Source organism: Saccostrea echinata, unplaced genomic scaffold (assembly GCF_033153115.1).
Source record: "Saccostrea echinata isolate AGI-Se365-2 ecotype Australia unplaced genomic scaffold, CSIRO_AGI_Sech_v1 ptg000036l, whole genome shotgun sequence".
In the NCBI taxonomy this organism is placed as follows: Eukaryota; Metazoa; Mollusca; class Bivalvia; order Ostreida; family Ostreidae; genus Saccostrea; species Saccostrea echinata.
In genome coordinates this window covers 8,756,749-8,780,193 of record NW_026889785.1, presented here as the reverse complement: position 1 = coordinate 8,780,193, position 23,445 = coordinate 8,756,749, and the positions used below count along the sequence as shown (strand labels likewise).

Here is a 23,445-nt window from a genome sequence, read left to right as displayed (position 1 = left end):
TAGAAAAATAATTATGTAAAGGACATTTCTGAGAAATCGTAACGCAATAACTTCAGTGTTCTGTTTAGAGCATTATTCATTTATATACCCCCGCTCCGAAGGAGAGGGGGGTATACTGTTTTACCCTTGTGTGTCTGTCTGTCCGTAACTAAATTTTCATCACAGTTTTCTCAGCAACTACTCATCGCAGATGCTTGAAATTTAAGCACACACTTTGTTGAGGCATGCCATATGGTGGGATATTTTTGTACGAATCCGATGTCAACTTCCTGTTTATCCGTGGGTCTGTCCGTACCATACATAACAAATTTTGGTCGCAGTTTTCTCAGCAACTACTAATTGCAGATGCTAGAAATTTTAACACACTTTGGTCGCATTTTTCTCGGCAACTCCTGATTGCAGATGCTTGACATTTAAGCACACTCTTTATGCATGCCATATGGTGGGAATCATTTTTGTACGAATCCGATGTCAACTTCCTGTTTATCCGTGCGTCTGCCCTTACCATACAGAACAAATTTTGGTCGCAGATTTCTCAGCAACTACTAATTGCAGATGCTTGAAATTTTAACACACTTTGGTCGCATTTTTCTCAGCAACTACTGATTGCAGATGCTTGACATTTAAGCACACTCTTTGTTTATGCATGCCATATGGTGGGAATCATTTTTGTACGAATCCGATGTCAACTTCCTGTTTATCCGTGCGTCTGCCCTTACCATACAGAACAAATCTTGGTCGCAGTTTTCTCAGCAACTACTAATTGCAGATGCTTGAAATTTTAGCACACTCTTTGTTTAGGCCTGCAATATAGTGGGAATCATTTTTGTACGAATCTCATGTCAACTTCTTGTTCATTCTTGTGTCTATCCATAAATGAACTTGTGTACATTCACATGAAAGCGGGGGTATTACTATTGAGCATTGGCTCAAAGACTTCTTTTTTTTTTTATCAGGGAGACTTGTTTGGAAATGTAACTTAACTGTATTGAGTAGGTCGGAAAAAAAAGTCCCTATCCTATGAACGATAACACCAATTAGATGTACTTTTAACTTCCACATCGTAGATGTGAACCTGATGAAATGGACGAAATGGGGTAGGGAAGTCTTGCTTTCATCCATTCCGTCGATAATTAGCGATAAATATCTGTTTGGAAACATTTTGGCCTTTTGTCGGTGCTAATAATATTTCTGTCTCTCTATGCTATAAATATACAAAAATATTAACAACGGAAAGATTTGTTTTTAAATGAAATTTTGTGAAAGCTTCATTAATTCATACAGCTCTTCCAACTTACTTGTGCTTTTTTAAGATGTCTCTTTTCTTCATGAGCATCATTCTTCCTCGTAAATCTCTGGTTACCCCAAGTTTAATTTTGATCTCGGTACACACATTGCATTTTGGAAATCGGTTGTTCTAAAACAAAGCAAAAAATCAGAAATTTATATTATTTCAAAAATCAAAAACTACATTATACATCTTCATCACAGAATTCAAAATCCAAGTCTTTGGTATGGCAATATATGAAGCTTCTCTTCACTACAAACTAAGGAAATGGCTCAGTGACACTGGTGACATCTCCCTGTGATTCCCCAACCATCAAGTCGTATATATGGAGTTTTGTGGAGCAAGGGTGTAAATGAATTTGATGGCTGTTTGGGAGCTGTTCTCTCTAGTTTTGGGCATACAGCTTCAGCCAACCAATAGCCTTCCGTTTGTAATTTGTAACGCTTTTCTGGTTTTCTGCAATACATAAATTTTAATTTCTCTTGTCGAATTTCCACAAATACATATACATTGTAACTACAAAGCGAATAAGAATACAAATACTTCTCACTCAAAACCCCGCACTTCGTAAAAGGATGAATAAGGTATCCCCAACATAGCTCTAAATGCGGCACACCAAACGCTGGTTGTCCCCAGGATGAAGATAAAACCCCAGGACTAAGATTGCTCATCAAATCTATTAAATGAACATGAGGAAAATGATTACATATTACATTTATTATTATACTAGAGATTAATAATTGTATTAAAATTGTATCTAAAATAAACATTTCACCCTTCTGAGAATGGCTCCATAAATAGTCAAGTGGCCGCTGGCGTCTCTCTAGGCTGCTCATTGCCTGGAAATTTTCCCTGAATGAGATCAAAACCAACCAATGCAGAGTACTGAGTAGCACATTACCCCAAAACTTAGGATATCGGTAAAATTTTGGATTTTCTCTTGCTTAAAATAGAAACGCATATATAGAGGATAATGTTTTGTAGACGAATATGGAATATATTTCACGAATGGGACAAAAATAATCCCAATTAGTCTATTTACCTGACATGTCACTCCGTTGATCTGAATGATCGTCCATGAGTTTCTTCGAACTCCTTCGCAGTTCACATTGGAGTGGAGGACAACGAATCTCTGGAGATAATGAAACTTTATTATATCGACAGCCCCTCTCAGTCTATCGATGATGGCGATGGTTGTAGTCTGGTAGTTGCCCTCTTCAAACTCCTCAAAGTCCCTAAATGAACTGTTCCTGCGTTAATCTTACGTGCGCCAAAAAAAACACATTTTTTGGTTAATTAGTTAACGTCCCTCTCGAGAATTTTTCACTCAGATGGAGACGCCACCACTTGCCGGTGGAGAGCTACAAAATTTGACCTATACTCGGCACTCGGAGCCATTGAGCAGTGAGGGGTCTTTTTTTGTCCCAGCACCTTCTGCGACACGGGACCTTGGTTTACACGGTCTCATCCGAAGGACCGGTCTCCACGTATATGCCTTAACCCAAGGATAGCCCATGAAAGCCAGTGTGGCTTATTTCCAATGCAGCCCTTTTAGTAACTTATACATTACTGCCATTATGACACACACAATGTACTTACTATGAACAAGATGACATAAGATTGCAAACTTAAACATATGAGAAAGCATGTAAATTTGAAATAATTTAGCAAAAAGTAGTAAATAATTGGTTAGAAAAGAAAAGTTCGGTAACATCTGAAATAGTATAAAATTTCATCTTAAGACATTTTCTGAAATATTTTCATAACCTGTTCTTACAGTCTGACCCCAGATTTTGTTTAATCTTTTTAAACTGAAAAAAGAAATTTTTCTTATCAAATAATTTTAAATTTTTTGTTTTATCTTATGTATAGATTTATTCAAGAAAATAATTACAATGTTAAAGCTAAGCATACGTTGTATTATATCTTTGGTAGCGGCAGAAATCTTGATATTCTACGGACATATGGACATCAGTCTTTGGTAGCGGCAGTAAATCTTGATATTCTACAGACATATGGACATCAGTCCTTGGTAGCGGCAGTAAATCTTGATATTCTACAGACATATGGACATCAGTCTTAGATTGAGTGCAAATGACTCTTAGTGATATGTTGGTTGTCTTTTCTGTTGCTTTTAATATTATACATTTAAAAAATACTTATACCTATCTGAAAAATAGCTTTGTTCTTCTTTGATATTTTTTTATTGTCTTGGTAGATTTGAAACAAAAATACCTATGTGCTTTCTCGTTATTTCTGCCTGTGGTCTTGACAGACTAAAAACTTATTTTCTTCTCTAAAAATGTAATAACAGTTGTGGGGTATTACAATATCAAAAAACACTAATTAATGTTACTTTCTTCTGAATGTTTATCATTAACAAAACATTATATTTGTTTTTACCCAAGCCCTACTGGGGCTTGAGTTATCTAAAACGATGCTTGGTCATCGATTTACTCAGTTTATAAACACGAAAACATATGATTTGTGTAATTATTTAACATTTCTAGAAACAAAAAAAACTTATCTTGAAAATATATGTATACTCAGAGATTATATTCCATGACGGAGCAATAATGAGCGATACTCCGCAGCCGCAACAGTTTCTATACAGAAATTCATTTCGCGCTTGCAAAACATTTGCGTAGGAATCTCAGATAAATTTTAGAACGACCGTTATTGCATCCATAGACGAGTTCTTTGCATGGTTACTCAGAAAGATGGCACAGATTAACCTCTCGTTAACATTTCTCCAACGAACTGCATAAATGTTTTATTCTGTCCACAATAGACAAAGGTTTTGTTTTAATTCGGGCTATTTTCGATAACGCATGACAACGGCTAGGACTTGACTTTGTATGGAAGATATTATTATATATTATCATTGGAATCATAAATGATACACATGTAGCACAGGTCTGTTATACATGGGATTTTTACGGAGGTTGCTCAAGTTCACTTTAGCATTAGTTTTAGAGGAATTTATCAATAAACCTTGGTACCTCAACAAGAAAGATTTGACATCTGCTGTACTCCAAAAAGATGGAAAATAGTTTTTCCCCCAAGACTAATGCTTTCAATATAGTCTTTTCTCGGGGAGTTAGCACCCTGGAACAATACCTGCTCGATACGACACATACAACTTATTTAACTTTTCTTGTCGTCTGTCCTACAATAAATAATAGGATATAACATATTATTGTTAATTCTAAACATCAATAAACATTTAAAAAAATTATGAAAATATACAAGACAACTTTTCACATATATGCAAACTATTTACATTTGTCAGTATAACAACAACTTTTTCTTTCACTTAATACTTCATAACTTCCAAACATGAATTCTTTACTACATTGGCATAGTGTGGGGAAAAGAAAGAAAACTAATATATACATAATTATTTGTCAAACAATGCAAGGTCCATAGTTGGTCATATGTATAATAAGGAAATCAGTATGGTACCAGGTCTAGTACATTACACCAGATTTACCCCAACCATTCGTACAAGAAAATAGATTGTAAATTTATTTATTTAAAGATCACACTGGTCACTGTGACCTTTAATTTAAGTGAAATTAAAAAAAAAAACTTTCTTTCAACTTTTCAATTACGCAATCCCAAAAGATGTCAGAGTATTGCAGTATCTTTATTAAAAAAGTGTTAAATCAAGAAAATACTTATTTTTTTCATCGTGTACTTTACAGCAATCTCTCTAACAAGAAAAATTCCACCTCTCCCATGGGTGTATTTATCAAGCATTGATCAAGGAAAATTTTGATAGCAGAAAATTGCATGTCAAATTAAATTTTTTGTTTGTATGACTGTTGTTTAACTTCCCTCGTGAGAATTTTTCACTCATATGGAGACGCCACCTCTTGCCGGTGGAGAGCTGAAAATTTTGTCCTATACTCGGCACTTGCGGCCTTTTAACAGTGAGGGATCTTTTTCGTGCCAGCACTTCCTGCGACACGGGGCCTCGGTTTATATAGGACCGGTCTCCAGGTCCCACAGTGGGATTCGAACCCGCGACGTAAGGATCAACTCCTTCCTTACTTTGCGACTCTAGAGCAGACGCTCTAACCACTGCCCCACGCGGGCGACTCAAAGTAGAGAGAAATTAATGTGTTTAGTGTGAGGATATAACTGGTAGAGCATCTCTGATCAAGCAGGTGTTATCTACATCTCTTGGGAATTGGACAAGGAAATCAGCCTCTTTTTTAATTGCCTGTGTTATGTTAAATTGTTCTTGTTGACTAGTCTACTTTCAAGATAAATTTGACGTATAAAAGTAGTTAAAACTAATTTGATATTGTATATTATAATTAAAACTTATTTTATATTGTATAATAGAATTAATTAAATGATTGGTAACCAATCATAAAATATACAATAAACAAAGCTGCAGATGATGGGCCTTTCAGCTCTAACACAACCAGTTGAGAAATATATGATGTATTATTTGTTATAATTAATACCTACACCACAGGAGATGTATGTTTATCAAATATTTTAAGGAATGGAAAAATCATTGAAATCTTTGAATCAAGATTAGTAGGCTAATTGTATTCGGCGCGCTCGCGCAACAGATTTTGTTAATAAAATTTATCGCTTATGCTATTTTCTTGGCATCGGGCTCGACATTCAACGCACTATTCCTCTTGAAAAATGGCTGAAGCCGCCTCGTGGTAAGTTTTGTTTTTGTATTCTTGTATGTATACGTAGGTTCGAATTATAGTTTACTAGGTTTATCTTTATAAAATTATAATATATTATAAAATTGTTCTTATAAACAATGGGAAGCCTGATGAGAAATATTTAGTGATGTTCAATACTTCAGCTTCATTAAGTTTTAACTAGAATTTCCTCGACACCACGTGCAAAATTTTATTAAACATGCAACTTCAAAGCTGTTAGTTATACCTGGTAAGTTGTAAGAGTTTTGAAAGAAGTTTGGCCTGACGTTTGTCCTTTTCAAACATACTTGAAGTAGCTGCAGATCTGTAGCGTTATGGATTTATATATTTGTCTAAAATTGTCTTTGACCATAACGCTACAGATCCCGTAATGCTAATAAGGTGCAATTTACGGCGCCCCCGGCGTAATATTTTTGCGCAGTTTTGGGGAGAATTTCTCAACTATCCAGCATTAGTCAATTAATGCTTTTCACTCCCTAATTCTAGGCACATTATTGAACTATTAATCTGTATATTTTACTCATCTACTTAACTTGTATAATTGTCTCTACAAGTGATAAACTCACTTGATTAAAATGATTTGATAGATTGCTGAAAATCCACTTTAAGCAAGTTTATTGCCTGTAGAGACAACTATAAATGATTGGAAGGTGAATAAAATATACATATTGGATACAGAATGTGTCTAGAATTAGGGAGTAAAAGATCGTTGATTGACCAGTGCTAGAAAGTGGAGAAATTCTCCCCTAAAGTGCTGAAAATTATTGCTCTGTTAATTGCACCTTTTTGCATTACAGGTTCTGTTATGGTCAAAGACAAATATATAAAACCATAACGCTACAGATCTGCAGCTAACTTTTATGCAGCATACAGTATGTACAAGGTTCTCACCTTGTGTCTTGCTAACCTGAGAAAAGACACAATGCAATGACCAAAATGGTACATGTATACTGGTATATAAAAAGAACATGCATATATTATATACTAGTAAGAAAACTAAATGAATAACATATTATTTTAGGATAGATTTGGTAAGTATTGTTGTAGTTGATATGTTTATATTATTTCTTGTTCCTCTTTCTTGTTCAAGTTTATAAATTATTGTTTTTGTTTTCTGGAGAGTAGTCCAAAATATTGACTTATGTCACATTTTATCCAAATTTTAATTGAAATAATTCATTTATATAAAAAAAAATCTCAGATTTATGGAAACAAGTGGTAAGATTAATGATGAAATAACTGAAATCCATTCAGTTAATTTTATTAGAAATAATCGTCAAACTTGCCATTGATAAAAAAGTATATATTTTGAAAATTTTGTTTTTTCCTCCTACTACTATCTAAATGACACTTTTAATGTTGAATATGAGGCTTATGAAAAACAAGTTGGGTAAAATTGAGTAAATTATTATTATTTCAGTAGAGAAAGACTGGAGTATTATGAACAAAATAATATGTAATCAATGCAAGTCCTACACATTACCTTGACTTAAAACTTGGTATTCTTTATTTGTTGTATTATATAACATGCTATTTAATATTTCAGTGTGACGACAGCGATTCAGAGGAGAGTAGCCATGCTACCCTTTTTGTAAGTTTTTAGATTTGCCTACTTAAAACTTCTCAATTTTATATAAATCTGTTTATAATTATTACCACAATAATAAGAGTAAATGATATTAGTAGACATGTATATATGGAACATGTATAAGTAATTATAATGATCGTATTTCAGAATGCAGATGTCTCCAGGAAAGAAAATGTAGCATCCAGTCCTGACAGTCTAGACCTACCAGACCCAGCTTATGATGCAGAAGAGTAATTTCATATATATATATTTTTTAAATTATTCCAATGCTACGAGTAAAACTCTAAGCATCTTTAATATGGCCAAGTTTGTGAATTATATATATTTGTAAATAGTCAGAATTTTATCATAATCAGCATTTTAGCTCATCTGAACTGAAAGCTTAAGTAAGCTTTTCTGTCTGATCATTTTTTGTCTGGCGTCAATTTTTGTGTGTACAAATTTTCATTGAGTTTTCTCAGCAACTACTCTTCAGAGGTGCTTGAAATTTCATCATAGTCTTTGTTTTGGCATGCCATATGGTAGGATTATTTCTGTGCAAATCTGATGTAAAATTCCTGTTTATCTGTGTGTCTGTCAACTGTTTTACTCAAGTGAAAATAATCATAGTTTGAACAATGTTTCTTAAACTTATCTTGTTTATTCATACTAGACATGTATTCACATCAGAGCGATGTTATCTTCTTCTGCAAAAGAAAAATTGATCAGAAAAGCTGTAGATTATGTGAAAGAATTCTCAGTAGGATAGATTCAAGTTTGTCAAAATATACATCTTCAAAGGCAGATAGGGTTGGGCTCCATTTGGCATCCAAATTAACATTTAAAAATTTCAAATGTAAAAATAACATATATGCAAGCATCTAGACAAATTGTTGATTTCTTAGGCTTATTGTTAAGAGTATAGTCTCTTAAAATTGTTTGGGGCTGAACAAGGGGTTCAAAGGTATATATACCGTGGTAGATAAACAATTTTACAAGATCTTCTTCAGAACTGCAATGCTTAATAGCTCAAAATGTTATATGACTGCGATATTATCCAAATACAAAATGGGCTCAATATATAGCATAAAAATATCTTCATAAAAATATTGAAAATCTTTTTAAGGATTCATTTACCAAAATCTAATTAGACTTAGATGTAAAATCCTCCCGCATACTCGCTACACTAACATTTAACATCCCATAGAGGGTCACGTCAGAGGTCAAATTGCGAAAATCTATAGACTTTTTAGCTTCAGTAAATATAACAATGATTTTGCAGGCAACAATTTGATTGGTTAATAGAATTTGACCCCTGACGTGACCCACAATGGGATGTTGTTAGATGTTAGTGTAGCTAGTGTGCAAATGGATCTGCCTCTAATTTTAAAAAGACTGCCTTTACTAAATTGTGTACATATTTTGTATACGACTCCATAAAACCTATTTGAGTATTTCTTTTGTTGCTCAGGTGAGTGATGTGGCTCATTGGAAATTTGTTTTATTAGGTACCTTAATTTCTAAAATAATAATGAAATGTTGAAGAATTTCATTCCTCTTTTCAATACTGTACTTGCAGTTGTATAATGTATTTTTCAATTCTTTTTTACATCATTTATATTTTTTTCAAGGGATGACCTTCCTAAATTGGTAAAACGCAAGTTAAAGAAAAAAGGAGTGAAAGAGAGTCCTAACGAAAAAAAATGGAAAGAAAAAACAGGAGGAGAATTTGTTGGGAGTGCAAAAAGGATCATTTGTCTGGATGAAGAGGATGATGTCAGAGAGTTTTCGGAGGAAACAGCAGAAACTGAAGTTGAGACCATTAGTCTTGATGAACATGATAAAGAGCAAACTGTTGGAGAGTTTTCTGAGATATATGGGCCTTTGTCATCTGATGAAGAAGAAAATGTAACAGAATTCTCTAAAGACTTTCCAATTTTCTCAAGAAAAATTGGTGGATATGGAGCTGCAGAAATCATCGATGTTCTGATGAAAGTAGATAACCATACTCAATATGTATGTCCAACTGTTCCTTTACAGTGTGAAGAGAATGCCACTTTCTTAGTTGATACTGATAAACTGAGAAAATTTTCAGATCTGACTGTGGATGACAATGGGCTCTGGAAAAGGCCATCAGGATCAAAGTTGTACCTTACAAAGACAGAACGAGGTTATAAGTCCAGCAGACAGATTACTCAATCATATGATTTTCAGCTCAGGAAAAGCTACTATGTCCATGCTGGGACTCCAGATTTCCACAAAATTGTCTACACTATAAGAAACTCAGAAGGACACAACCTCAGACATGCAATTATACAGTATTATTTCCAAGATGGAAAAGTTGTTCCTGTCTTAAAAAATGTTCCACATGGAAATTCTAAGAAAGAAAATCCTTTCATTAGAACAAAACCAAGTGCAATTGCAGAAATGAAGAACAAATCTGTTTATATGCAGCCCAAGAAAGTTGTTGCAGATTTGTTCAATGAGGAAGGAGGATCGTTGAACTTCAAATCACCATCAGATATACCTAGAGACAGAACTCAAATTTACAACATTAACAGAAGCAACCCTAGGAAATACCAGACTGGTGGAAAATGTACTACTAATTTTGATGCCATTATCAAGATGTCTGTTGAGGGCAATTTTGCTCGAAGTTTTGAAATGAAAGAAAATGGTCATGCCAGGTGCTTCCTTGCAACAGATCAGCAACTCCTTGATGTGAAAAAATTTTGCTGCAATTCAGATTCCATTTTAGGCATAGATCCAACATTTGATCTTGGAGGATTTTACCTTACATGTACCACTTACAGACACCTTATGTTTGTCATCAGAGACAGTGGCAGACACCCTCTTTTACTCGGTCCATGTATGATGCATCTTAAACGAGAAACCAGTGACTATGAATACTTCGGCAAAACACTCTCTGGATATATTAAAGATGACGTTGTAAATGTATGGGGATCAGATGGAGAAAAAGCCCTCATAAATGGCCTTCAAAAAAGTAACGCTTTTCAAGGAATCCATCTAATTTGTGAGATACATGCCCGAGACAACTGTGAAAGAAAGCTTAAGTCATTAAACTTTAAAGAACCTCACATAAATTTATTCTTGAATGAGATATATGGACAGCAGCATGGGAACAAACGCATTGGAGGGCTCATTGACTGTGAAACAGAGTCTGATTTTGATTCATCCCTCATCAATTTGGGCAGGAAGTGGGATGCAATTGAAGTTACCGAAACTGGAAGAAAACCCCCTGAGTTTTTTACTTGGTTCAAGAAATTCAAAGCCGAAGAGTGTAAAAGAAATCTTTTAAAACCAATAAGAACAGCTGCAGGGCTAGGATATCCTCCTATAAGATATACAAACAACAACAACGAGTCAATTAATAATGTGCTGAAGCGTGAAGTTGACTATAAAAAACAGTTCTGGGAGAACATGGCGGTGTCTCTACAAAACATTATCCACACGCAGTATCAAGAATTGGAGAAAGGAGTGTTCAACGTTGGGGAATATAGGCTGCATAATGATTATAATCATCTCTCTGTATCAACACTTAACTGGTCTCAGTTAAACAAAGACCAAAAACAGGACAAGCTTGCCAAAGTATTCAGGTATAATGCAGAATTTACTGAACTGCCAACTCACCATATACCTTCAGTCCTTTTCGAAACATACAATGCCCTGACTGGTACGATCTACAAAGCTCATGACCTAAGAGATGTCTGGAGAAAAGCAGGTCTTCTTGCAGGTGACAAGTCCATATTCACTAAACTTTCATCAAACAAAACATGTATAGACTGTAGTGAAAATGTGTACATTGTAGAGGGAAATGAAGAAATGGATTGGTTTACATGTACTTGCACTGGGAGTCACAAATGTCAGAACTTTGATAAGTTTGGAGTATTCTGTGAACACACTATTGCAGCAAGTGAATTCCGGGGAACTTTGCAAAAGTATATACAAGAAATTAAAAAGTGTTCTGAAAAAGTGTCTCTTGATGCCCTGCTTGAGAAACATACCAAGAAATCTGGGAAAAAAAGGTCCAGAAAGGGAAAAAATGATCCCCATACCAGACCTGTGATTACATCATCAGTTTCACTTTTCACTGAACCTTTCCACAATGAGGATGAATTTGAAGTAAATTTCCTAAAGGGTGAAAAAAGAGCCAAAAGATGTGCTGCATGTGGTGTAGATTTTCCAACATCTGTAGTAGTTCAACCATTTGATCTTGTAATGCAGCATCCAGAGCGATACCTATATCCACAGAAAAACCAAGGTGAAACTGAATGGGTGTACACGGCTCAAAAAAAGAGAGCCACATTCTATCACTGCGCGCCAGAGTGCATTCTAAAGCGACATCCCCATTTCACAATTGATAAAATAAAGATTCCTGAAAATATTAGATCTAAACTGAAGCCATGCCAGATAAAAATGCTCCAGTCTCATTTTAACATGGATTTGTAAGGCGCACTGTAATCAACTAAAAATGTTGTTCTGTATATAATGTTCTGATTTACTTTTAATTGAAAATGCTTTTCTTTGTTATAGAATTCTTGTTTTATTAGTAATTCAGAAGGACACAAGATTGATATGTTTTACTCTTGCAGTTTTATTTCTTGTGACAAGACTGTCTTTTATTTCTTGTGACAAGACTGTCTTTGGGAATGGGTACTATGAACTAAGAATCTAGTCAATCTAATATAAACTTATATTTTTGCTCAAAACAAAGTTATCTTTGTATTTTTTGTTCTCTTTGTTTGGATAAGATTTTTGTGCTTTTTTTTCTTTTTTGACAATGTTTGGTTTATCATAAATAAAAGAGAAAGTTTCATAAATGGAGTATGCTTTTGAAGTTTCAACATCATTGTTTAAGTGCCTGTGGGCTTTTTTTTTATTCGTGGCCACTAATTAATAATACACTGGTTTTATCAATTTTCATTGGCATCAATTTTTGTGCTATCAGCAAATGATTCAGTATTTAGATCATCATAAAACTTTTGATATGCTTCTTACTTTAATGAACATCTAATTCTACTTTAATTTTCACTCTGCAAAACACAAAAATTAATGTTAAAGGAATGTTGATGGAACCATTGTACATGTATTTTGAATGATCGGATTTTTAATGACAGAGATGAGTGGTTGAGAAGACTACAATACAGGGGCTAACAAATAGATCTTTAGGGCACTTTTCCAAGGGCAAGTACATATGGTAAAAATTCACTTGCCCTACCTAATTTGTTGCCTTACCATAAACTAATACTGTATTTATAAATATTTCAAAATAGGAAGACAAATACTAAGTAGATCATGTAGGCCCATATGCCCAGCTTCAAATCTACGGCTTACATATTTGATTTTATTTTTGATATGTCACTTGCCCACAGGCGAGTGGTTGATAAAATTTCACTTGTCCACCCTAAAATTCACTAGCCCTTGTTGTCGGGCAGTGGGATTTGTCATCCACTGCAATATGGGGAGGCAGACCTGTATACTGGCACATGATCGGCAGTGCAAATGACCTAATAAAGTCGACAGGCCAGCCATTTCTGTAACTAAAGCCCCCCCCCCCTCTTCAAATAAAGACGTTAATTTTAGTAATAGAATTATCTAATATGTAACAAGGAATCTTTGTCAAACATTGATACCAATGTATTGCAGCTTATTGCCGTAATAAATTAAGTCTCTTAAAAAGGAGGTTAAACTCGAGAGTTTAGGGTCTTTATGTAATACCAGTAAACTTTTGTCTTACATAAAGAAATTTATAAAAACCAAAGCACTAAATATTTTTTAAATGCTATTAATGTTTGGAGATATATATATAGAGAGAGAGAGAGAGAGAGATAAATTGAAAGTAAGTAAATATTTATGGATCCACCCAACAAAAAATACAATCGGGTTCGGGCTGTCGACTTGAGTATAAGCGATAATGCTTAAATAAAGAAAATCCAGGTCATTTGAGTGTTTTAATACAGGGAGAAAATACTTATGTGATATTGGGACGAGATTGACGCGCTGGTGCGCCGACGCGCCGAATACAATTAGCCGATTAGTATAATTTTCTTGCACTCTGATCTGTTTATGATTATATTAGTTAACAATATTTGACGGGCGTATCATGCTGTGACAAGGCACTTTATTAATAACTCCTACACTGAAGAAAAGAAAGACAATTACATAAAACGTTCGTCTTAGTTCGTAATGTATCTTTTATACAATATTTTATCAAGCTGATAAAACATTTATTTCTTTAAGTCACACTTTTTTGTGAACTTGCGATAATTTTTACTCATTGCAAACTTGTAAAAATCCCACGAATCTGGAAATTCTTTGGGTACGCCAGATCCCTCACATTATATAAAAAACAGAAGGAAGATAAAGGCACTTTTGACATCTTTGAATTCTTCCAGCAACGATGAAGGTATCGCACATCCCTCACTTGCACCTTGCACTAATATTGGTCTTTGGGGTCATCTGGCTTGATTGTAATGGACTTCATTTCAGTAGGCTTTGCATAGTACAAAGGAAAAGCATCACTGTTATAAAAAAGTATTATCCAGCATAATGTATTTATTCCACATTCTGATGTTCCCATTCTTTGTGTTAGTAAATCAAATTCAACCTTCATGAGCATCATTAGATGATTCTTCCAAGAGATTAATTTGTAAAAGAATGAGATTTTCAATTGTTTCAAATGCTGCATAAGGACACTAACATCCCCTTACTTTAAATTATTTCATGTATACCGTCATCAAAATTAATGCTAACTAGATATCATTGAGATGGTGGCCATCTCAAAGGGCCCCGCTTTCAGCAACGAACATGAAAATGTAAGGTAACTAAAAAGTGTTTATTTTGAAGAGGAACATTTGTGTACTATTAAGGGATGTGTTGTTCGATTCTAAAGGGGACAAAAAGTAACTACTCTCTGAAAAAATGACAAAATAACAAAAACTTTCAGAAAAGTATTTGTATGATGAAAAGGAATATAAATATCTATGAAAATCACAAATGTTCCGTACCCTAAGTCAATTGATCAGTTTGAGGCTGACTGGACTTAAGGGAAAGAAATTATGCAGCGAACAAGGATTTTAAACAGAGAGGCTATTTTTGACCTTGACCCTTGACCTAGAAATTTCGTTCAAGGTCACTGCACATCCATTGACCAGTGGCACTCTGTGAGTGAAGTATGAGCCACATTGGGTCAAGGGGAGAGAAGATATGCTTCGGACAAGGATTTTTCAAATAATTCTGCTATGACCTTAACCTTAGACCTAGAGACATGGTTCAAGGTCACTGCACACCCTTTGCCCAAAGACACTCTGTGGGTGAAGTATGAGCCAGATCAGGCCAAGGGGAGAGAAGATATGCTAAGGACAAGAGATCTCGCACGGACAGACAGACCGACAGACTGATCACTATAGGGTGACCCCAGAACGGGGCCCTATTAATCAATTAATGTAAATAACTTTCTGGTGCTGTATTTAAGGAATTAATAGCGATTCTCTGTAACCACTTAAACTCCTTTGCCACGCATGGTCACCGATTTATATGAAACTTTGCCCATTATTACAACTTGACACCAGAAACATATATCAAATAAAATTTCGTTGCTATGTGTCTTGGTTGCCATGGTAACAGGCAGAAGAGTTGATAAAATTGAGATTTTCAGCTACTTTGAATCTTTATTACGCCTTATTAAAGACTAAGAAAATCAAACAAACCGTTCTCCCAAAAACATGACACCTTTTTACCACTTATGCTAGAAAGAAACTATTTAGAATTTATCTCTTAGTAAGTGGTAACCATGGGTGCATATGGAATACATTTTAGATGCTGAAAAATGCTGAAAAACGCTCAATATTCACAAATGAAAATGATAGATGTTACATGATCAAACTCAATCAACAACCAAAGGAAAACAATAAAAAATATTTGACCTTAAGTAATTAGGTATTGGCAATATTATTCTAAAAATAACTTTCATGCAAAATCTGTTGCTAGGATTGGGTTAATGCTACTTTCTTGTGGAAAAACAATAAAATTAATGACTGGCACTTATGCATCCTTAACCTTGCAACACCGACAACATAAGAAAATTTGGATTAATTGTTACTTTGCAGTGTAACCATGAAAGCATCTTACCAGTTGTTTAAAGTGATATTTTATTGCTGCTCTAGGAACTTATTTACCTTTTAATCAAGAAATATATTATTATACTCACCTTGAATAGTGCTAATCTGGTAGTACTAAAGTTGAATATCACATAATAATTTAATTTTGTTTGTATTCTAACTTCTGATTGGTTAATATCCAAAAAGGAACACAAATTATTTCTGTATAACCTGGTTTGGTATGGGGACACAACCCCCTGACAACCAGCTGAATCGTCTGTATCCATGCAATCCTCTCATTTCCAGTCCTCGGGATTCATGGAAAATTCCAGATTTAATAAATGTACCTTTAACTTAATAATAATTCGATCTTACCACATGTAAACAAACAACAAGGCTGCCGCTAAGCCTAGGCATCAGTTTTTACCTCCCCTCGCTTCCCATCACTTCCGTTACTACGGTTGTATTATTGAGCGGCAAATTTGAACTAATAAAAAGCAACGAAATTTTACACCCTTGGTTATCTAATGAATTTAAAATTAAATTATAAGGAATGACTCCATTCCTAAATTCATAAAGTTTGTTGAAAAATATATTGTTGCTATGGTTACCAAGAAGGGAAAATGTTCGACTTTTTAAATTTATATATTTTTTTATTTTATTAAACCCTTTGGGCCAGCTTTTTGCATCCAGATAGAGATTGGGTGGTAGTCAAATTTGAAAGTCAGGTTAGTTGTTCATATATATCAATCATAAAAGTTTTGGGAATTTACATGCAAGGGTACGCATCCAAGGAAACAGACTATATTTCAGATTTTTATGCATATTTTTTCGGCTAATTTCTATAGCAACGCACTATTTAAAGAATTGAAATTGAATCTTTTGATATGTGAAAATTAGGATCACACCAACGCCTTTAAAAATGGATCATCAGTTATATAGAAATATGCTTTTTAAAAAGATAGGATAAGATTAAAACACTAAGAGAGTAAACTTAAAATCCCTTCGTGGTATTAAAACCATGGTAACCATTGCCAACCTATAAGAAATATCATATTTTGTCCTTGGTGTATGTTACAAGGATCTCTTGTCTATTGTTTGCTTGCATTTCAACCTGTTATTGTTTCTATTCTTAAGTGTATGTAAAATTAAATAAACAAAATTATTACTTTTTAATACTTTGTTTCCATAGTAACGTATGTTATAGTTGATTTACCAAACATGTTTATCATGCATTTAAGACACCAGGCCTTCAACTTTCAGAAACAGTCATTTTCACTTGTTTGCTTTGCTGCAAACGTTAACCGTGGGACTCTAAACATGTTGAAAAATGCCATTTTTCAAACTTTAGGACATGTTGCTATGGTAACCATGACACGAAGCAACCAATTTCTGCCTGATTTGAGTTTACATTATCCAAGACTTTTATCGTAAATTGGAGAAATTCTGAGACTAAGCGTGCCGCAGCTCCTATATAAAAGTTCAAGTCATTACAGAGAATGGCTCTTAATTTGTTGTAGTTAAAGGCACTCGTTACAGAGATTTTCTCTTCCAAAAGATCTTTGAAAATTCGAAAAATGGCACTGTCTTTTGGGGTCCATACCATGAAGTCACAGACTGAACTTCCAGTAATGTAAAGTTGTCCCTGTACTTGGTTGTAGTTGGGATGCTTTTCTTTCAACTTGTACATAGGTTGACTGGAGAAAGGTTGAATCGCAGGCCGACGTTATGTTTCTATCTGGGCTAGCTCTCCAAGGACCCCAGTACTATGTAACAAGATACCTATTGAATATTAATTTAAATAACATAATATTCTAGCAATACTCTTGTACTTTGTTGTCTTTATTTGTACTTGAAAAAAACGGCCACCTGTGTAACCGGCCAGCGGCCACTCAAATCCTGGCCCATCTCGTTAATTACAATGTAATTGTCCAACGACGTGATATTTCACGATTTCATCAGCTGTGACGATAGTGGATTGTTTTGAAAACCGATTCCCTTGGGTATTAAAAACTGGTCAGTTTACCTGAACCTAGTGAACAGAATTGTGTTTTAATTAAATATTTTGTACTCTGTTATCATTGTTTGTATTTATACTTATAGTTGAAATGGTCTCGCCGAATGTTAAAAGGGAAGTTTTAACTTTGTATGAAAAAATCAAAATAATTGATATGGATAAAAAATCAAAATAATTGATATGGATAAAAAAGTACATCTTCTCGCAAGATAACGGTAGAATGAAATGTTAGCAAGATTCAGATAAACAAGCTGAATATCTGGCTGAATATCTGGAGGATTTTGAAAATAATGTGGACCCAGAAAGAAAACGGCGACGACTTGTTACTGAAAATGAAGAAATAAATGGTTTATGCTGGGAGTGGTTTAAGAATGTGACATCTCGTAGAATAAATGTAAATAAATTCGAATAAATAAATCGAGAATACAATTATACAACCGCGAAATTTGTACCTACCCATTTGCGTTTCCTTTAATTTCAAATGTTCTCTCTTTTGATGCTGCCCTCATCCACTCCTCCAGGGAGGCAATAGTGTTGGTAACCGTATCAGTAGATATGTTGTTGTCCGAAAGAGTCACCAGTTATGCGACAGTTCCTGCTGCACAACCCTTGATGTTATGCTTCAATTTTTTAAGGCTGACAGAAACCAGGACTCTTCTTGACGCCTATTCGGCGTGTCTTCGTCTGTTGTTGAAAAAACAAGGTATCTTTGAAGTTCCTGTTGATTACGAATGCTCGAGAAGATGAATGCTATGCAAGATCTTTGGCCTTTACGCATGACTTCCAGTAATATGACGTGCAGCCATGGTCTTTATGGAATACTGATAAAGAAACATCATCAAAACGTTTATTAAAAGGTTATAACTACAAATATACGTGAATTGAAACTGTAAAAGAACAGGCGGACCGAAAGACAACAATACAACTTACGCAGTTAACACATCTGTAATTTTTTCCATCCTTCAGCCCGATTTTCCCTAATTTTAAGTCCCATCTCCTTTCATTTTTCTAAATAGTATCTCCTCCCGCCTCGTCTACTTAAATAATCTCCTTATCTGCTGTCAAATTAGCAGATCTCTTTGCCAGTTTTGCTATTGTAAACAAAGTCAATATAGCAGAAAAATATTTGTTTGCTGTTATTGTTTATTGTTTTTTTTTTTCACCACAAAAATCTGAAGAGTTCCCTCAGCAAGTGCGATGTTCCTCAGTTAAAATCTTTAGAAACAGCAGCGCGTGTCAAAGCGCGTCTTAATTTCTCATGTGAGAAAATTATCAACTCCATTCGAAGATTTTTCTGAAATTCTCAACTGAAAAATTTAATAATTGGTAATTTTCTCATGTATTATAAAAAGAAACAAGTGTCCTTCGTATATCATTTCTGTGTTACAGTATTTGAGATTTATAAGTTTAAACTAATATTATATCAAAGAATATCCCTGAAAATGTTTTAATAATGCATATAGTGTGAGCAAAAATGTATTTGTTCGAATGTCAAAAATTGTAGTTATCTCCAAAACAAGAATTTACAAGTTCCGAGATTGCACAAAAGAGTTTTAAGTCTCATTTGTACTTTTGTAAAAAAAAAAAAAAAAAAAAAAAAAAACAAAAAAAAAAACAAACTTTTCTCAACCTTACAATTCATCCATCATTCATAGGCTTCCAAGTAAGGAATGCGAGTTTTGGCTATAGAATGCAAATGTTTTGAAGAATTCGCGCCAAACACGGGAAATCAATGCAGAAAAATAGCTTACTAAGCAGAATCAAAACATGAAAGAGGCGCAGATCATACAGTAAATTTTTAACATCGTAATTAAAATTTTCAATTTATTTAAAAAAAAAACATTGAATGAAAACTAATTTAGCCAGACTCTTAAGACATTTATAATAAAATAATGAGAAAAGATTGCTAGCAATGCAAACAAATCGACAGAAACCTACAAAGAGCACCAGGAGTATTACATGATTCACACAAAAACTGTCTTTAAAAACATATAGTATAATTTTTAATGAAGCAGGAAGTGAAAAATTTGGTTCATCTTCTTTGATCGAAGTTTATCATATACATTGACAATAATCCACTCAGTTATATCAACAAACCCAACCAACGAGTAGACGCAACGACGATGAGGTGGACAGGAGAGCTAGCTCAGTCTGAAGAAAGTGTTTTCTAATCCACGAAGCTAAATTGTGGATGCCCAATTTCTTCAATGGACTTTGAACTGGGTTCTTATATGATGACATTTGTACCCTGGTTCAGAAGAAAATGACTTGATTTGAACGAACAAACTTATTATCAACTGCTTATCTTCTAATGAAGAAGGACTCTTGTTTTTGCTTTCCGTGATCAGTATCTCAGACATGAAATCAAAGTTGCTGGTTATTATGTTCATCCCAGACAAAGCTGATGTGCGTTTTGGCATAGTTTTTTTTCAGTTTATTTGAATGGATTGCCTTTATATTGTCTTTTACAGGTCTATCTATATAATTCATCTGTAGATCTGTAGCAATGCAAAAGCAAGACCAAGTTCTAACATTCGAGATAAGTAAGATTCCACTAAAGCAGGTCGTTGCTGCTCAACAACAGGTATCAGTATCCTCGTAGGATTTACGTCTGAGCTGGTAATAAAAATTTCCACACATGTCCGAGGTTCTGTGTTCCTAGTGGAATTCTGAATTATTTGTATGGAATCTTTTAAGATATATTTTTGTACAAAATTCCTAATTACACCACATATGACTAGCTGCTTCTCTGCATCACTTAGTTCATTGGCAAGCAAATCTTTAAAGGTGACGTACAGGCTCTTTATTGAAATCTTTCATGTATAAGTATTGCAGAGCTATAACAACCACATGTGATGCTATTCACAAGACTGCCAAGTTCTTTGCACTGCTCATAGTGATTTTTTTAACATCTTCCCCATTTGCAGGATCTAGCTAGTTCTTTTTTTTTTTAATTCTGCGTACAATGTTTCTGGTTCAGTTCAGTTGTAATTGTACAGAGTTTTTAAGAATAGAGTTTTAAAAAAAGCAATGTATAAATGGAAAACCTGAAATGTAACTGGTGACAAGTGACGAACCTTTTTTCTTCGCCATGGCTTGTTGGCGGACTCGCTTTCAGTTTGCAACAGAAAATCTTTCTCTAATTAATTGGTCTACACCAATATGGACTTTAACACAAACCAGATCTGTTGCATGTTACTTTTGCATGTCAGTTGCATGTTACTAACAATCACAGAGTGTTTTAATAAATCGGCGGTGCAAAAACTTACAAGACTTGCAGACGAAAAGTAAAGAACTTCACTAGCGAATCCCGATCGCGATGGAACACTAATAACAGTTCGTAGGTCTAATACACAATTGATTATTTTAGTAATTAAGGATACACCAAAGGTTTCCAAATGCCAGAATTCAATTGGCATGTAATTCTTTCATTATCAAAGATAACATAATAAAAGTATATATCATTTGAAAGCTTGTTAAATTTACTATTTAATTATCCTAATTTAAACTTTAATTAATAACTTATTCAAAAATTATTTAAATATTAATGTAAATTTTAGTGCTTGAATATTTTATAAATCAACTTTTTTGTATTTAACCCCTCAAAGTGGTCATTTTACCTCAAGGTAGACTAAAGATTGAACTTAAAAACCGTATCTCAGATTTTTGATAAATCTTCTAATTCAAAAGTTACAGCCATTTGTCCTTCAATGTTACCAATTTATTAGCCTAATTTAACATTTCCCTCAATAATTCCAAAACTAAGCTAGATATCAAAAATCTGAGATACGGTTTTGTGAACACACATTTGAGAAGCAACCCATCCAATTTTCAGAGAAATTGGTCCATAAATAAGGGAGCTGAATCCTTTGAAATAATACCACAAACTGTCTGATCTTACTTTACAGTAGAGGGCAAAAACCCATTACACAACAAAATCTGCCAAAGCTAGGAATATATGACACCTTGGAGATTCAGCTTTGGATACCTGTCACTTAGCCATATTTCCTATGCATATTCACAAGAATGGGAGGTTCTTTTCTGTATTTAGATGCTTTTAATTAAGTAAAATAGGTTCAATTCTGAATCAGAAAGATTTCCCGGCAAAATGGCAAGAGCTAAGCTCCACCTCCTATTTTATGGTCATCAGTGATCTGTTAGATCTCTTTCTCTAAATCTAGAGTCCCTGTAGTTTAATTACTGATAACCTCTGTTTGGCTAGTGAAGAATTCCCCAAGTGGTCACAGTGATTTATTGCGTCTTTCATGAGCAGGCAGTCACAGATCAAATCAGAAGCTTCAATAACGGAACATTCACATGTGGTAGTGTTTATGTTTCATTATTGTTAAATAATTTGAAAACCATTTCATAATTACCAAGAATTTTACATGCATCATAAAGCAGTGATTAACTTCTTTTTCTTGGCCGAAAATCTCAAAATTGTTAAAAATCTTGAAAAAAGCCTTTGGTGTATCCTTAAGCCTACAAAAATTTCCTAACTTGTATCGGTATAATAAAACAATTGATTACCCCTTATCAGTGATCTCACGGAAAATAAATAACGAACACATCAAATGCCTTATTCAAATGTTGCATATACCGGTAACTGTCAGCAACTTTTACGTAAATAAGTATTTACAAAAATAAAATTTCATGGACGGCACATCTTCTAACATGGCACATAATTTATACAATAGCTAAAAACCACCCACCAACCATCCTAAGCTATCATATTTACCCCTAAAAAATTTATTATAAGATATACGTATATAATTAACAAAGCTAGATAAACTAAACTTTACAATAAGAATAAATATCTAATTTACATTCTGCAATTAATTAATGATCTATCACTCATACCGAATAATGTTTATTTTCTAAATCTCTAAGATGGCCCATAGCTCCATGCTCTAATATCTTTTTCTTCCTTCTGTCTAGCTCCATAAAAATCAGCTAATAATTGTTCTTTGCTTTGAACACCAACGTAAACACTATCTAAGAGTCTCCAGAATACTATCTATCGGCTTTTCCAGTCCTTGGTATATAACCATTCGTGCTGCTGAGCCAGTCAGTGATCTTCTGATTGCGAAGTCCTTTTGCTCTTTAGTGTATGTTGGATCCTTAAGTGTCCTATTCACTTCATATCTCCATACATGATAGGAAATTTCTGATTTGTTATCTCCTCAAGAAAAAGTTATTATTTTAGGGGAATCTGAAGATAATGTTACCGTTGTCTTCGATATAGCTCCAGTGTCCGGTAAAGTAAGTGGTTGTAGTTGATGGCTAGGCTTTGTATCCTTAGAGTTAATGTAACTTTGTATCCAATTGTCCAGTTCCTCTGGTGTGTCACCTTTTGGATTCAATCCCATGGCTTGGAATGTTTGAAACATTTTTTCATATTCACCTTTTAGAGGTGTAGTAGTTGTAAGAGGTGCAGTAGTTGTCATAGGTTGGTTGTTTAGTGATGGCTGTTTCTTCAGTTGCCACGATAAAATTTCACTGTTTTCATTCTAAAAATTTCACAATGAGTCACATTCAATAGAAATGAATGACGATTACAATATAACTGGTAATTAAAAGAAAAGGAAAATAATTAATTTATGTACATATTTACAAGGGCGAAGATTTTGAACACATTCAATCAACATATTAGAGGTTCGGTAAAGTACAACTTTGACATTGGTAACATGCACCACTCTCCACTTGGAATGCTGGACAACTCGCCCCCAATTCAGGACAGCTCGACCCCATTTAAACAA

General features: G+C 34.2%; 1 protein-coding gene across 1 annotated transcript; it reads left to right on the top strand.

Moving 5' to 3' along the window:
* Positions 1-5,864: 5,864 nt before the first annotated feature.
* Positions 5,865-13,586, top strand: LOC133199892 (uncharacterized). Its single transcript, XM_061335703.1, has 4 exons — positions 5,865-5,976; positions 7,532-7,576; positions 7,721-7,803; positions 9,184-13,586. Exon 4 carries the CDS (start codon positions 9,542-9,544, stop codon positions 12,017-12,019), a length of 2,478 nt encoding a protein of 825 aa, XP_061191687.1. The 5' UTR covers positions 5,865-5,976; positions 7,532-7,576; positions 7,721-7,803; positions 9,184-9,541; the 3' UTR covers positions 12,020-13,586.
* The last annotated feature ends 9,859 nt before the right edge of the window (positions 13,587-23,445 follow it).

Excerpts from the sequence above, each read along its gene's own strand:
- LOC133199892 (XM_061335703.1), top strand. The coding sequence starts at position 9,542 with ATGAAAGTAGATAACCATACTCAATATGTATGTCCAACTGTTCCTTTA.